At 43.6% G+C, this 15,533-nt stretch overlaps 1 protein-coding gene across 1 annotated transcript in view; it reads right to left on the bottom strand.

The window, feature by feature from the left end:
- NFRKB (nuclear factor related to kappaB binding protein) overlaps positions 1–15,533 on the bottom strand; it is a gene marked incomplete in the record, with an annotated part of 1,477,031 nt that overhangs the window by 183,291 nt on the left and 1,278,207 nt on the right. The window contains 1 exon segment of the mRNA XM_044081086.1: positions 1,548–2,306. Coding sequence (XP_043937021.1) covers positions 1,548–2,306 — 759 coding nt within the window.

Below are 15,533 nucleotides of genomic sequence, written 5' to 3'. Positions count from 1 at the left end.
CCCTGTAGGCTTAAATTCTCACCTACACGCCCACCACTCCCCCAATCAGACCATGGACTCACAGATAAGGCTTCATTAATTCAGATAGTTGTGTATTTCTGGAAAGTCTCAGACCCACCTCCCAGGTGGCTGAGTAAACTACCTGCAACACCACAGGGACATTCTACTCCTTCCCCATGTGCTTGCATGCTACCACAAATATGCCAATGGGGACTACTATCACTATCCCAGCTACTCGGTTTCTGGCTATACATGTCAGTATTCTGGCTTCTGCTTACAAGGTGGCAATCTGCCAACTGGAAACCACCTCTATCTTCTTCCAGGGTATACAATCAGGCATCTTCCCCTAATTCCTATTCTCCCCAATCCACCTCTTCTAGTGTCTGATCAACTAATTGAACTTGAATAATCTGAGTCACAGTCAGGGATTTAGTCCTGTATACCACAGAGATAGATGTGGACAAGGTTCTGCCCTAAAATGTCTCTGTTTCTTACAAAGACAAAGAACCATTTGCCAGGGAACGAACACCTTCTATACCTCATTACATCTCTGTAACACCATCTTGAGAAAACAATGTCTTGATTTGTTTGTGAATATCCCTACATCCCAACAATTTAACAGTGTGTGCTCTAGTGGTTATTTTTTTACCAAAGAGAAGTTGCATCTGAAGAGTTATCTTCTGAAATCATAAGGATTTTTTTCTCTTCCTCTGTCAAGGGACGGCGTAATGAAATCACAGAATCTAAAATCAAGATAGTCTTCATACTTTCACATGATCTTAATACTTTTTTTTGTCCCACTTCAATTAGTTTTTGATTTGTATTTATCTATCTTTGGTCACTTACAGCACCATCCTTCAGCTGGGTCCTGGAGAAACTTTCCTCCACATCCTGTGAAAGTCAAGTTACCTAACTGCCTCAAAACTATAGCCATAACTGAGGAGATAACTACTGGTAGCAGAGTCCCAAAGCAACTTGCCAAGTGAGGGAAGGAGGGCACTGTGACTCTCCACTATGTCATTATCCTTGGCCAGAGAAAACATCTTTATGAGCTTAACCCATCCCCCTGCACCTATAGATGAGCAATATGGCATTGGGCACTCATTTCCCATCTCCCCTTGGATGGGTTCAACAACAGCAATGCCTCCATTCAATCCCAGGTCACTGACACTACAGTAAGAGTTTTATCCTTCAGTACCAAAGAGCTTTTTAGAATAAAGCTGCACTGTATTTCCTGTTGCCCCAGTTTTCTATATATTACCATACTGTAAACTATGCACTGCCAAGAGCATTCATCTTCCTGTTACTTAACTAACATCTCCAGAATACTCTCTGCTTTACCCAGTGTTGCCAATCAAAATTAATATTTTGAGCTACACAAACACCTTAAACTAAGCATCTTCTTCCTATGTTTTGTACTGTCAGATTATACAGTACAAAAAAATCTGCTTCTCCATACTACTGCTACTGAATATTAAGCTACAACATAGAATGCAATTATCCATAGTTCTGTAATTGCACACAAAGTGTGACTATTGATTACTTACAGCCTGTGTTGAAGACACCACTGTAGCACTCACTGGTATCTGCCGTACTGTCTGGCTCCCAGTTCCAATTGTTATTGGTGTTCCTGCCACTCCTGATGTCACAGTAACTGTCTTTGCCACTGCTGTGCTCACAGATGGTACAGTCAGACTTGCAGTGTTAGATACCCCAGGTACACTCACTTGCTTATTAGTGGTTGTCACTGTGATGGTTTGCCCTGGCTTTGATGGAATCACCCCAAGTCCAGGCATAATTCGGATGGTTGTTGCTGGTTTTGAATCAGTGGAGGCCACAGTAGTAAAAGTCTTGGTTTTCTGGTCTGCCATACTTACTGCTAAAGCAGGCATTAGCCGAATTGCAGAGTTTGCCGACTCTGCCATTTTTAAGTCTGGTGTCACTTTGACAACAGTAGTGCCTGCAGACGAGGCAACAGTTGCACCACTTACAGTCTTGACTGATGAATCAGCACTGTGAACAGATGAAGGCGTGACATGCAAGGTGGCAGAAATTCCTTTTGTGCTGGTGCTGGCTGCCGCTGACAGTATATCAGGACTCAGCTTGACAGTTGTCACTTGCGATTTAGCCAGGGTGGCCATCATATCTGGTGTGATTCGCAGAACAGTTTGTCCTTTGGCATCTGTTGTGATAGAAGAAGGTGGAAGGCGTAGGACATCTTTGCCTTGGATTCTAAAGTTAGATGCAGGCAATGGGAGGCTTGTACCTGTCTGAGTCTTCACACCAAGCTGCCCTGAAATGGCCACCTATAACAAAACCAATAACAGCAGTTAATTAGAAATATAAGTTTTTTTCCAGTCTGATGCAATAATAGTGGACCACCTGCTACAGCACTCAGCTTCTAAGCAATAAACCCAATAGGCAATATGCTGCTACAGTTTTACAGGGTACTCAAGCTATGAAAAAAATGCAGATGTTCTAGTTCCAAACATTTTTATTCTATTCAGTAGTATAGCTATGCAGCACAGGATGCAACATATAGCATTATTACACTCCTTCCAGTCATGACAAAACACTACTATACTCTTACCCAGCAGTCACTTTTAATATACCAACAATTTATTAATGGCTATTTAATATAAAAATGCAAAGTGATACACTTTTGTGGGGGCATGCCATCAAAAATATACATTACAATTAAGTTAACACAAAGAAGGATGGATGATGGAAAAAAAATAGAATGCCTAAGTGAAACATATTACTTATTTACTTATTTGAGAAATGCAGTGTTGAACAGGAACAGGATGCAGTGAGTACAATAATTAGGACCACGCAGTCCAGAGATACTAAGATCATATTTCTGTTGTACAGGCACTGGTCAGGCCACATCTGCAGTAGTGTGCATATTTCTCCCCCAAATAGGGAAATTAAAATTAGAAATTTCCAGCATTTATTGCGATTTAAAAGCTTGTTTTTTTTTCACATATTGTACTTATTTGACTGCCTGCACTTTTAAAAAGTTTTTTGTTTAAATAATTTAACTGTTGTAGGCTACACACTAAAGTGCAATAGCCTTTTCTGATCGTTTGTAGTCGTTTAAAGCTGTTTTAAGTGTATTTTTTTACTGTTTTTGCCTTATCTTTTAAAAAAAACAAAAAACAAAATCCTTGTTTCCCGCCTTTCTAAGCTAGTATAGTCCAGTTCTCAGGCAAGTGCTGAATTCAGGGCTGTGATACTAGTTTCTGAGTTGCCCATACCTTACTTGGATAGAAGGAAGCTTCTCTGTTCACCTGTGAGAGAAGGGAGCTTTGAGCAACCTATCTATCCCTGGAGAAGTGGTTCCAGCCCAGAAGTTAGTAGTTTATTGGCCACTTTGGGCTAATTTCTATCTCTTTCATTTCGCTACTATAAAAACCGCTTTTGCGCACGGGGCAGTGCCGGTTAGCTACGGTTAAATTATTCCCGGCTCCACTAAGTCTCCTCTTCAGTTTTTCCCTTGAAACTAGTTTAACTCTCAACCTAAGCACTCAAAAAGCATCTTACAACCCAGCACTTGCTCAGACCTAATAGCAAGCATTAATATACTCTGACACTGATTGCCCAGCAGGGAAAGGCTCTTTATTCACCCCTCATCAACCAAGCGACTAAGCAGCTCACCCTACTATTCAGGCATGACCAAAGGGCAACTTCAGGTGCACTCTCCAGTCCAGCTGGTGAATCTGGGTATCCTGAGGCAATGTTACACAGACAACCCTCTCATCCTACCACAAAACACTAACATATGCGAGAGATGCAATTATACAGCCAAACTGGAAGCTAAGCTGTCTCCACCCAAGACTGGAACAGACAGTCAAGAGGAGAAGGTTAACACTTGCACCACAACTCCAGCCGCACACAGACCTACTAAAACAGCACTGGCAAAAAATACACATAAATACACAAAATCTTACTCGGAGGCTCTAAATAAAAACCTGCAAAAGCATCAGAGACTTCCACAGCAGACATCCAAACAACCTGCACTTCCCGCCACAAGCCAGACAACACATAAAACACAAAATCAGTGTGCCACACAATCACAGCCCTTAAGGTGAAATAACATGCCTAACACACTAGTAATAGGTGACTCTATAGTCAGGCACACTGACGTCCCACTCACTAGGCTGGACAAGCAGAAGATTACTGTTAGCTGCCTGTCGGGAGCCAGAATCTGCCACACAACAAAAGCACTCAGGTCACTCCAGAACAAGTACAGATATGACTCTGTCTTTGTTCATGTTGGTGTGAATGACCTGAGACGTACCTGCCTGGACTACATGAAAAGAGACATGGAAGAGCTCTCTGATCATGTAGCCCAGGCTGGTATGACCCTGACCCTGAGTAGCATCCTGCCCTCACCAAGAATGATACCTCAGTATAAAGAAAAAATGATCAATTTCAAAAATTGGCTAAGCTTCTGGTGTCATTCACAGGGGATCCAGTGTCTGTCAGCCTGGGACAACATGTTCGACAAGCCGCGTTGCTTCGTAAGAGTTGGCTTGCACCTGTCACCCCTAGGCTTTCGAATACTGGCCAAGGCTCTTGTTGATCCCAGTGCCTTTTTTAGGCAAGGCTCAAAAGTCAAACCCACCTCCGTAAACAGCACTATTAACAAAAAACTTAGGGTTATGTTACTCAACCCCAGGAGTTTAAATCTCAAAATGCACGCGCTCGAAGCACTCCTCAGTATAGAGAACGTCGACATCTGTGCAGTAACTGAAACCTGGTTCAAGGCTCTAGAGAGCACCCCAGCACTACCGGGCTACAACTCATACCACACATTTCAGCCACAGAACATGGACCAAAACACAAAAGGAGGGGGTGTATCCATATTCATCAAGGATACCTATACCTCCCTTAGTGGTGCAGCATGATACCTCTGAGATCATCCATGTGCAACTAACATCGGGCAAATCTGCAATGCAAATTGCGGCCTGCTATATATCACCCTCCATGACCCAGGACCACCACTCCACCTTTCTGGAGACACTGGAAAACATGAAGGTCCTACCAAACACCCTGATATTGGGCAATTTCAATTACTCTACCATTCACTGGGAAAACTACTAGAGTACAAATTCCCAGGCCCAGCGCTTCTGGAATTCATCAACTCAAATGCCCTGGATCCTGGTAAACTCCCCTACCAGAGGTGAAAACATATTGGACCTGGTCATCATCAACATGGGCGACAGGTGTTCCACACCGGAGGTCAACCCATCACTGGTTAGATCAAACCTTAAACTAATCATTCTGGATGTCCACACCCCACCACCACCCCCAACTAAGGAAACCACAGTAAAAAAAACTTTTCTAAAGCAAACTTCACCTTACTTAAGACAGACGTGGTAAGTTTTACAGCCCCCACACTAAAGGATAATGCTGCCCAAAATGCAGAAACCTTTACAAATGCACTCTATGAGCACCTACAAGGATGCATGGATCGTGCCATCCCTAGCAAAACCAAAACTCACTCCTCTAAGAGAAGGAAACCAGTTTGGTGGACCCCTGCAATAAAAAGGCTATACAATAGGAGGAGGAAACTAGTTCAGAAAAAAAGAAAATCCCAAGAAGGAAAGACATCCCTGATCAGTATCAGTAAGAAACTGAGGTCCCTCATGAAATCATCCAAGGCTAACTTTGAAAGAAAAATAGCTAAGGATTCAAAAGATAACCACAAAGTCTTCGTTAGCTATGTTAAAAATCTACGTGGCGACTCGCAGATATGCACTGAACTAGTGCAAAATAGCACAAAAAACATACTGAACCTACTGATATTGCCTACATCCTGGCAGATAGATTCAGTGCAAACTTAAACCCCTTCTCACCTCCAAAAGGGCCCACAACAATACCGGAAAAGTGTAGTGTCCCAAAAATTACAGACGCACAGGTGAAAACAGCCCTTTCAAAAGCCAAAAACACAGCGTCAATGGGACCAGATGGGGTCATGGGCTGTGTCTTGCACGAAAATACAATTTTGTACCTACCATAAATGTAGATGTTCGAGTGTATACACTGCAGCAGTCATTACACTTGGGTTATCCTGCAATCAGGCGGTTCCCCAGTCGGCCTGAGTTCCAAAGTCTTGGCCCGGCGTCGGTCGCTGTAGCCTCCTCCCTGACGTCAGTGCAACAGGGGTATATAAGATGCAGCTGACGCCATTTTCTTCAGTTTTTCTTGCCCCAGATGTCAGGTGCCTCTATATAGATAGGCAATTCCAATTGCTAATAAAACATACATAAGAAAAGCAAAAAACAACTTACAGCTACCAGCAAATACTCCCCATAGGTAGTAAGGGTAGAAGACTTAGGTACGTACCTGCCAGTAAGAGGGGAAGGAGGGAGGGTAACCTGGACTGCAGCAGTGTATACACTCGAACATCTACATTTATGGTAGGTACAAAACTGTACTATGTTCATCGTGTTACACTGCTGCAGTCATTACACTTGGGTAGAATCCCAAAGCAGAGGTAGGGTGGCTGGTTCTATAAGGCATTAGGGGTGGCTATAAGGCCCTGCAGCACTGCAGTGGCGAAGCAAGCTCTGGATTTAGAGTATAGAGGCAGATGGTAATGTTTGGTGAAGGTATGTACAGACCTCCATGTTGCTGCTTCCAAAATATCCTTGGTAGGTACTCCCCTGAGGTAGGCAGTTGAAGTGGCTGCTGCCCTGGTGGAGTGAGATCTAATGCTGCTAGGTACAGGTTTTCCATGGTATGTGTAGCAGAAACGTATACAATGTCCTATCCATTTTGAAACAGTCTGTTTTGAAATGGCTTTTCCCTGTGCTCCTGCAGCATATGCTACCAATAATTGGTCAGATTTTCTGAAAGCTTTGGTTTTGTCCAAGTAGAAGCGTAACTGCCTGTGAATGTCCAAAGAGTGCAGTAGTCTCTCCCCTTTATTCTGTGGTTTAGGATAAAAAGTTGTCAGGTGAATAGTTTGGTTTAGAGCCACACTGGATACCACCTTTGGCATAAACGTAGGGTTAGTTCTTAAAGACACCCTGTCCTGGTGGAAAATGAGGAAAGGTTCCACTGCCATTAGTGCCTGTAATTCTGAAACTCTCCGTGCTGATGTTACTGCCAGGAGAAGAGCAGTTTTCCAAGAGATATATTTTAATTCTGCTGTGTTAGCTGGCTCAAAAGGAGGTAAAGTTAGTTTTTCCAAAACAAAGTTGAGGTCCCAAGTTGGAGTAGGTGTTCTACGGGGTGGTGTTATGTTTTTAACCCCTCTGAGGTACTGTTTTTAACAGAGGATTAGAGAAAATTGGTGGATCTGTGTTGTAATGAGTAGAGATGGTAGAGGAGTGGATCTTGATGGATGAGAAGGAGAGGCCTTTGTCCAGCATCTCAGTTAAGTATTGTAGAATCTGAGGAATGTTTGGGACAAGAGGGTCAAGGCTGTGAGCTTGGTTCCAGGCACAGAATCTCTTCCATTTATCCGAGTAGGCTTTCCTGGTACTAGGCCTTCTGGCCTCTAGAATGACATCCATAACAGCTTTGGAGAGAGGCACTGTTTGCTTGACTAAGGAATCTTCCATGCAGCTAGGTTTAAGGTCTTTAGCTGGCTGTGTAGTGTTTGATTGTTGTGCTGAGTCAGCAGATGTGGGATTTGAGGCAAAATCCAGGGTGGTTCTTGTGCTAAAGCTCCTTAAGATTGGGTACCAGTGCTGGCGTGGCCAGTCTTTGCAATCAGGATCATCTTTGGCTCTTCTTGCCTGGCTTTTATGAGTACCTTTGGCAGGAGAGGTAGTGGTGGGAAAGCGTATAGTTCTCTCAGCTGAATGAGAGGGCATCCACTTTCCATGCTTGTGGATGGTAACTCCTTGTGCAGAATTTCTGTAGCTGGCAGTTTATTGGGGATGCAAACAGATCTATGTCCGGGCTCTGTGTTATCATTCTGAATATTTGTGGATTCAATTCCCATTCGTGGGGATCCATGAGGTTTCTGCTTAAGTCGTCTGCCAGTGTGTTTTTCTCTCCTGGCAGGAATTGTGCTTGCAGATGAACTTGAAGGTTTATAGCTGTGTTCATCAAGTTCATGGCTTGTCTGCATATGGGGTAGGAGTGAGCTCCCCCTTGCTTGTTTATGTACCACATAACTGTGGTGTTGTCTGTCTTTAGCAGTAGTTGTCCTGGATGCAGCAGGTCCTTGAAAGCTATAAGGGCATTTTGTACAGCTAGCATCTCTTTTTGATTGATGTGAAGATGCCTTTGTTCTGCGGGCCACGAGCCCTGAATACATTTGCCTGCCATGTGTGCTCCCCAGGTGTAATCCGATGCATCTGTTGTCAGTGTTTGCCTGGCTGTGGGTTGTGTATAAGGCTGTCCCTTGTTGAGGTGACAAGCTTGAGCCCACCATTGAAACTCCTGTTGAAGGCAAGGGATTAGTGGTATAACTGTTTCCAAACTTTGACAGTGTTGAGGCCATACATTCTTTAGGTACCATTGTAGTTTCCTCATATGCAGTTTGGCATATGGAATTAGTAGTATGCAGGATGCCATGTAACCCAAGGCCTGCAGAATTTTTCTCACAGGGAGCTGGGTCTTTGATGCCATCAATTGAAAGTATTGAGTCAGTTGTCCTTGCTTGTCTGGCGTGAGTTAAGCCATCTGGGCCGCTGTGTTCAAGCTGGCACCCAGGAATATAATCTCTTGTGAGGGCACTAGTTTTGATTTCTTTTCGTTTACTGTGTACCCCTGGCAACTTAATAACTTTTTTACAAACGCCAGATGTTTTAGAAGAATGTCCTTGCTCTTTGCTTGAATCAGGCAGTCGTCCACGTACGGATAAATTTGAATTCCTTTCTGTCTGCAAAATGCAATTACTGGTGCCAGGCACTTTGTGAAGACCCTGGGCGCAATTGATAAGCCAAATGGCAGTGCAGAGAATTGGTAGTGCATTGAACCAGCTATGAATCTGAGGTATCTTCTGCAGTTTTGTCTGATAGGGACATGCAGGTATGCCTCCTTGAGTTCCAAAGTCACGAGCCAAGCTTTCTTGCCCAGCATGGGAAGAAGCTGCTGTAATGTCAACATTTTGAATTTCGGAACATCCAGGTAAGTGTTTAGAGATGAAAGATCCAGAATGGGCCTCCAGGCTTTGTCCTTTCTGGGTACCAGAAAGAGTCTTGAGTAAAATCCTTGTCCTTGCTCCCGTGATGGTACCTTTTGAATAGCTCTCATATCCATGAGTGCTGTAATTTGTTTTTGAGCCTCTGCCCATTGATTTGGTGGCAGATTTGGCATTCCTTTTAACCTTGGCAGAGTGTGAAAGTGGAACCTGTAACCCTGAAATACAATGTTGAGAACCCATTTGTCCTTGGTGATCATTTGCCAATTGTGGTAGAAGAGTGCCAGTTTTCCTCCCAAGGGGGCTGCCAAGAGGGATTTGTTTGGCAGCTGTAGTGGGAAGTCATTGGAGCTGTTTTTTATATGGTTGGGGCCTGTCTTCCCCTTCTTTCTGGCCTGATGCAACCCATTGTTGAGGCCTATAAGGACCTTGTGTGTGACCTCTACCTCTTGGACGTCTGTATCTTCCCCTTTGAGGTCTGTCTGTAATTGGAAAGGACCAATTCTTAGTTGGCCAGTTTCTGCTAAATCTAGAAGGCTGAAACTGTAAGAAATCCTTCACCATTTGCATAGATTTTGCCTTATCCTCCATTTTCTTTAATACCTCTTCTGCCTTAACTCCAAATAACACATCCTGCTGCAAAGGTGCATCCAATAATTTTGCTTTAACATGATCTGGTAACGTATGTTCTTTTAACCAAGCATGTCTTCTAATGACAGAGCCTGTAACTGCTGCTCTGCAGGAGGCTCTAGAGAATCAAAACCACATTGCAAAGTATGCTTTCCCACTTGTTCAGCTGCATGCAATAAATCCTGCATTTCCTTAAAATTAGGAGGATCTGATTCTGGAAGCTTTTTCTGTTTTAACTGAGACAGTAAAAATTGCCGATAATTTAGCATGTGAAACTGGCAATTTAAGGCTCTCATTGCTAAAGTTGCAGACGTATATACTTTCTTTCCCCATCTGTCTAATGCTCTGGAATCTCTATCAGAGGGAACTGGATTCCTGGCTGATGAGGCCTTAACTCCTTTGGGTCCCTGAGAAATAGTTTCAGGGTCAGCTACAGGGCTTTTATACAGAAATTTGTGTGAGTCAGGGACTCTGTAGTATCTGTCAGGTTTAACAGGGGCTGGAGGTAAGGAATCAGGATTTAAGATGGATTCAGTATACACATCATCCACAATATCTAACACTGGTGGAATAGCAAGGGGTCTGTGTTGAGGCAGTAAAAGGAAGTCTCGGAGCCTTTTCTTGGATTCTGAGTAATTCTGGCCTTCCCAGTGAAAATGCTCCCTCGTGGTATGTAGGGTTTCCCCAAAGGAGTAGTCCTCAGGTGGAGAGGCTGATGGAATTGATTCCTCAGCATCAGAATCCTCATAAGGGGGTGAAGAGTATCCTAGGTCTGAGGATGAATCAGAAGAGATGGACACCTGGTCGGATGAGTCATAGTCTGCATCCTGTCTAGGCCTTTTATCAGGAGGGGGATGGGACCCCCTGATCAGAGTGATTAGGTCTTCGGCCATTTTGAGCATTTGTTTCTTAGGCATGGAGGCCTGTCCTGGAGAATGCTGTATTTGTTTCTTTGATTTTAAAGGAGGCTTAGACTTAGCTGAGGGTTTTAATGCTTAACTGAGTAGGTCTGAAGACGCCCTCTGAAGCTGTGGGTTGTTCAGCTACTCCGGATCCCTCTGAAAAGATAGTCTCGGTAGGCTGAATAACTTGTGCATCCGAAGGTCCAGCCATCTTCACGTGGGAGTCAGAGGCGGCCTGTGGTTCTACAGAAGCGGCTGGCAGGAGCTGCAAAGGCGCCTCGTTGAAAACCGGAGAACCGGCGACTGGCCTAGAAGAGGTTTTGTCGTCAGTTTTAGGCTTCGGATGCCTATCCTCGTCTTTGTGCTTTTTCGTCGGAAGTTCCGACGGCATGGTATAATTGAATTTTCTACCAAAATAATGTCGGGCAAAATCAAACCGACGTTTAATAGTGCGCTTGTTAAACCTAGCACAAAACCGACAACCAGTGGCGTCGTGGTCTGGGCCTAGGCATGGGATACAATGGGAATGGAAATCCTTATGAGGTATTTGCTTCCCACAAGAAATACAGTTATTAACTTTTACTGACATTGGTCTGAGGCAAGAAAAAGTTTCCCCAATGGGGTACTTAGCTTTGTAGAAGACTTCAGTTCTGGAATTGGAATGAAAATCTCAGGAGACGGCCGACCGGCACTTGCGAACTGCTTTTGCTTCGGGCACCGCGCAGCAAGAAAGACTGAAGAAAATGGCGTTGGCTGCATCTTAAATACCCCTGTCGCACTGATGTCAGGGAGGAGGCGACAGCAACCGACGCCAGACAAAGACTTTGGAACTCAGGCCGACTGGGGAACCGCCTGACGGCAGGATAACCCAAGTGTAATGACTGCAGCAGTGTAACACGATGAACATCTACAGAATGAACTAACCCCGCACCTAAACACGCTGTTCAACCTCAGCCTCTCCACAGGCTACGTGCCCATAGAATGGCACACAGCAATGGTTATTCCTCCCCACAAACGAGGGCCACAACTGACCCTGGTAACTATCATCCCATAAGCCTGACTAGCCTGGTCTGCAAGGCTATGGAGCACAACATCATGGAACTCATTAACAAAGACATTGGGAACCTGCAAACACTTGACCCGACCCAGTTCGGCTTTGTTAAGGGCAGATCATGCCTACTAAACCTGGTTAACTTCTTTGAGACAGTCACCAAGGCCATAGACGAGGGAAAGGTGGTTCACACAGCCTACCTTGACCTTGCCAAGGCTTTTGACACCATTCCCCACTCAGGTATTACAGAAAAACTCACCGGACTGAACATAAACCCCTACGTCACAAGATGGGTTGCCAACTGGCTTACAGTCAGAACTCACACAATAAGAATAGCGGGTGCCAGGTCCGACTCTAAACCAGTCACAAGTGGTGTCCCACAAGGCTCGGTCTTGGGACCCCTACTGTTCGGCATATACCTCTCAGAAGTACAGGCAAACACAGGACTATGGCTATCCAAGTTCGCCGATGACTGCAAACTGGGAGCCATAATTGACTGTCTGGCTGACACGGACATCATCCAAAAGGGCTTTACTGAGACGGACACCTGGTGTCAAAGTCATGGCCTCAAGCTAAATGCCAAGAAATGCATAGTCATCCCATTTGGGAAAAACAAAACACCCACGAATTACCACATAGGTGGCAGCCCCCTTAATACAGAAGAGGTAATAAGAGATCTGGGGACCCAGGTAGACAGTAATCTCTCCTTTGACAATCATATTGCTAAAGTAGTTAGGAAATCCTTCTATGTGGCCCATCTAATTACTAAAGGGTTCGCATCTAAAAATAAAGAGGTTATAGTGTCCCTCTACTCGTCACTCATTAGATCCATCATAGAGTACAATGCCCCAATTGGGATGTACCTCACAAGACACTTCCAACAGCTGGAAAGACCTCAAAAGTACCTCACCAAGAGGATTACTGGTCTCAAACATATATCCTATGCAGCCCGACTGAAAAAAATCCGGCTGTACTCAGTGGCATATCGCTTACTCAGAGGTGATCTCTGCCTGACTTACAAAGCCATGTCCAACTCAGAATTAATGGACATGCTCCACCTAAAGAAATCCAAGTCACTGCGAGCCACACGCTCTAGTGAGCTAAACCTCGCCACAACAATAAATAGAACATGCTGGAGGGATAGATTCCGGTCACAGAGACTCCCCATGCTTTGGAACAAAATTCCAAATTACATCAGGCAGAGCCCCTCACTAACACTCTTCAAAAGAAACCTTGACGAGTGGATGGGTAACAGGAAATACAACCCTGGGAGCACTTCATTGGCTCTGCTTGACACAGGATCAGTTAATCAATGGGGCGGCGTAACCGACACACTCTGGCTAGGCTTATAAATGCCCTTGGGCAGAGAGCCTAGTACCTACCTATGAACCTATATATGTGTCTGAATCACATCATTTGTTTCTTACTGGGTTTCTGGACAAAAAGAAGTGGGGAAAAACAAAAACGCTCTCTCCTCTAACTGTGTTGCTCTCCAAGATGGCAGCTACTAGAAAGCAGAAATCAACTGCCCATCCTTTAATCACAAAGCTGCATATACTTTTAAGATTACAGACAAATGCAGACATAATTACACTAATAAATGGCTTCTACAGTTGTAGTGATACAATTCTAAGGGCATTCATACAAATTTAGTAATGCACTGAGCTTTCTAATTATGACACAAGTCCTGTTCTTTCCCCCACAAATACATAAGGCATTGGAACAGGTTATCTGGAACAAGGTTATTTACTTGTTTTTTTTTTTTTTATCTCCCACCCAGTGCTATTTTTAATGATTCATGCTAATCAGTTATTGCTCTTCTTTAATTTATTTAAAAAATCTTGTGTTGTATCAATAAAAGGATGCTTGCTAAAAAAAGGTGGGAAGCAGACTACATATGCTTACCATTTTCTTCTGCTATTGAGTGAATGCAGTATAATACTAATGCAGCTTTTAAGACTGCTTCTAACGGGGGGGGGGGGGGCAAATGGCACTCCCACAAAAAGGATAGCCATTTGAAGTTCTATTTTTTTTACTCCCAAGTTTATGAACTCCCTCATCTACCAGTCTGCTGTCAGCTGAAATCATTTGATTTTTTTTTTAACAGGGAAAGCCTGCCTCCTAAAAAGTCGGGAGACAGGAAATAGTCAAGAGTGGTAAGACACCCTATTGAATGAGCAGAGGAATACTGCCCCTGCTCTACTCTCTACCTCAGCCTGTGATACCTCTAAAGTGGCTCTCCTTAACTGCCTTCTTTTGTTTACAACAGCCAGCCAGTTTCAAAAACTTAAGGGCACCTTCCACAAGTGCAAATTGTTATCAGCTTCTGCAGAGCTTGAAGAAATAGTTTTGAGCGCTATTTTTGTTTTCTGAACTGTCATTCCAACTGAGGGAGGGAGGGCTAGAGCCCTAAAAGTGCAATACTGGGAAAATTAAAATTAAAGTCCTCACCCTGGCAACAAAGGACATATAAAAATAAGCAGGATGGAACGGCTGCTGTAGCAGTGATCATTTGAACATCTACTGTTTATGGTAAGTTTACTTACAAAACTGTACAGTGTACATCATTTGATCACTGCTGCAGTAGCCTTAGTTATATGGGTAGACTACCGTAACTTATATTAACTGGAAAGAGGAAGAATGAGGGTCCAGAAATCCTTGAAGCATGGTCCTAGCAAAACCTGGTAAGTCAAGTGATAGTCCATAAAAACATTTTTTTCCAACTTAAAAATTATATCTTTTACAGGAAAAAAGTTTACTTTCTATCATAAAATAAGAAGTGGAAGTTTTTTCCACCATGAAGGGAACTAATATGCCCAGCAATGGAGAAGTGTTCATCAACTGGCAATCCTCAAAAGCACACAAGATGTCCGATTTTCAGAGGCAGTAAAGCTCTGAAGGGCTTGTTGCCCAAAACTCATTCTCTTGAGCTCTGCTTGAGCTGGTAATGGCTTGTGTGTGTAGTAGGTGCCCCTAAACTTTGGAAGCTTACTGGTTGTTACATCCCTGGCAAGAAATAACCCACAGAGCTAAGGCTACTGCAGCAGTGATCAAATGATGACCATATTTCCATAAAGCAGAGTTACAGATATTTAACTCTGAAGATTGTTTTGCTTATTTACAACTTATTTTCTGAACATTTCCTATGACGAAGGCCCAAAACACAAACGTCTGTACAACACATTCCCATAGCTGCCCTCTGATGTGCTCAAGCTTCCTGACCCCCTGCATCTGTCTGTATTAGTTCTGAAAAGTGTTATTTAAGGGCAGTGTCTGGAACATCTTTGAAAATGTTCTCTACTTATTTATTAATGTCTCCTTGCTATTGCAGCATGTGCACCTGATAGGTAACTGCCCTAATACCTAGGAATATATGAATATATATATATATGAATATATATATATATATATATATATATATATATATATATATATATATATATATCCTGCCAAACTGTCCAGAATACAGATCATTAGGTAGGGTATTATTAGTAAGCTTCAGTTTAGACCCTCTAGCTGCATCCAGAGAATGGCATCAGTATCAGCCTCTATATTCTTTTATACATACTAAAAGTCTTTTGGCTTTTCCTGGTTAGGAGTCGCCACAGTGGAACTCCGGTCCGCTAATGATTGGCAGTGGATTTTTACGGTGCCAGCCCAACCTTCAAAGAAGGAACACCCATTCACGTACGCATGCACCTACCTGCTTGTCTTTAGACGTCACTCTACCGCGGGGAAGACATGCAGACTCCACACAGAAGGCGCTCCAGCCGAGAATCGAATGGGAGAACCTCTTGCTGTGAAGCAACAACGCTAACCACTGCACCACCGCGGCTCTTACATT

The sequence above is a fragment of the Protopterus annectens genome, chromosome 8.part0 (genome assembly GCF_019279795.1).
Source record: "Protopterus annectens isolate FY-2018-M chromosome 8.part0, PAN1.0, whole genome shotgun sequence".
Classification (NCBI taxonomy): Eukaryota; Metazoa; Chordata; order Ceratodontiformes; family Protopteridae; genus Protopterus; species Protopterus annectens.
Note: the sequence above shows the minus strand (reverse complement) of the source record. Positions and strands in the feature narration are given on the sequence as shown.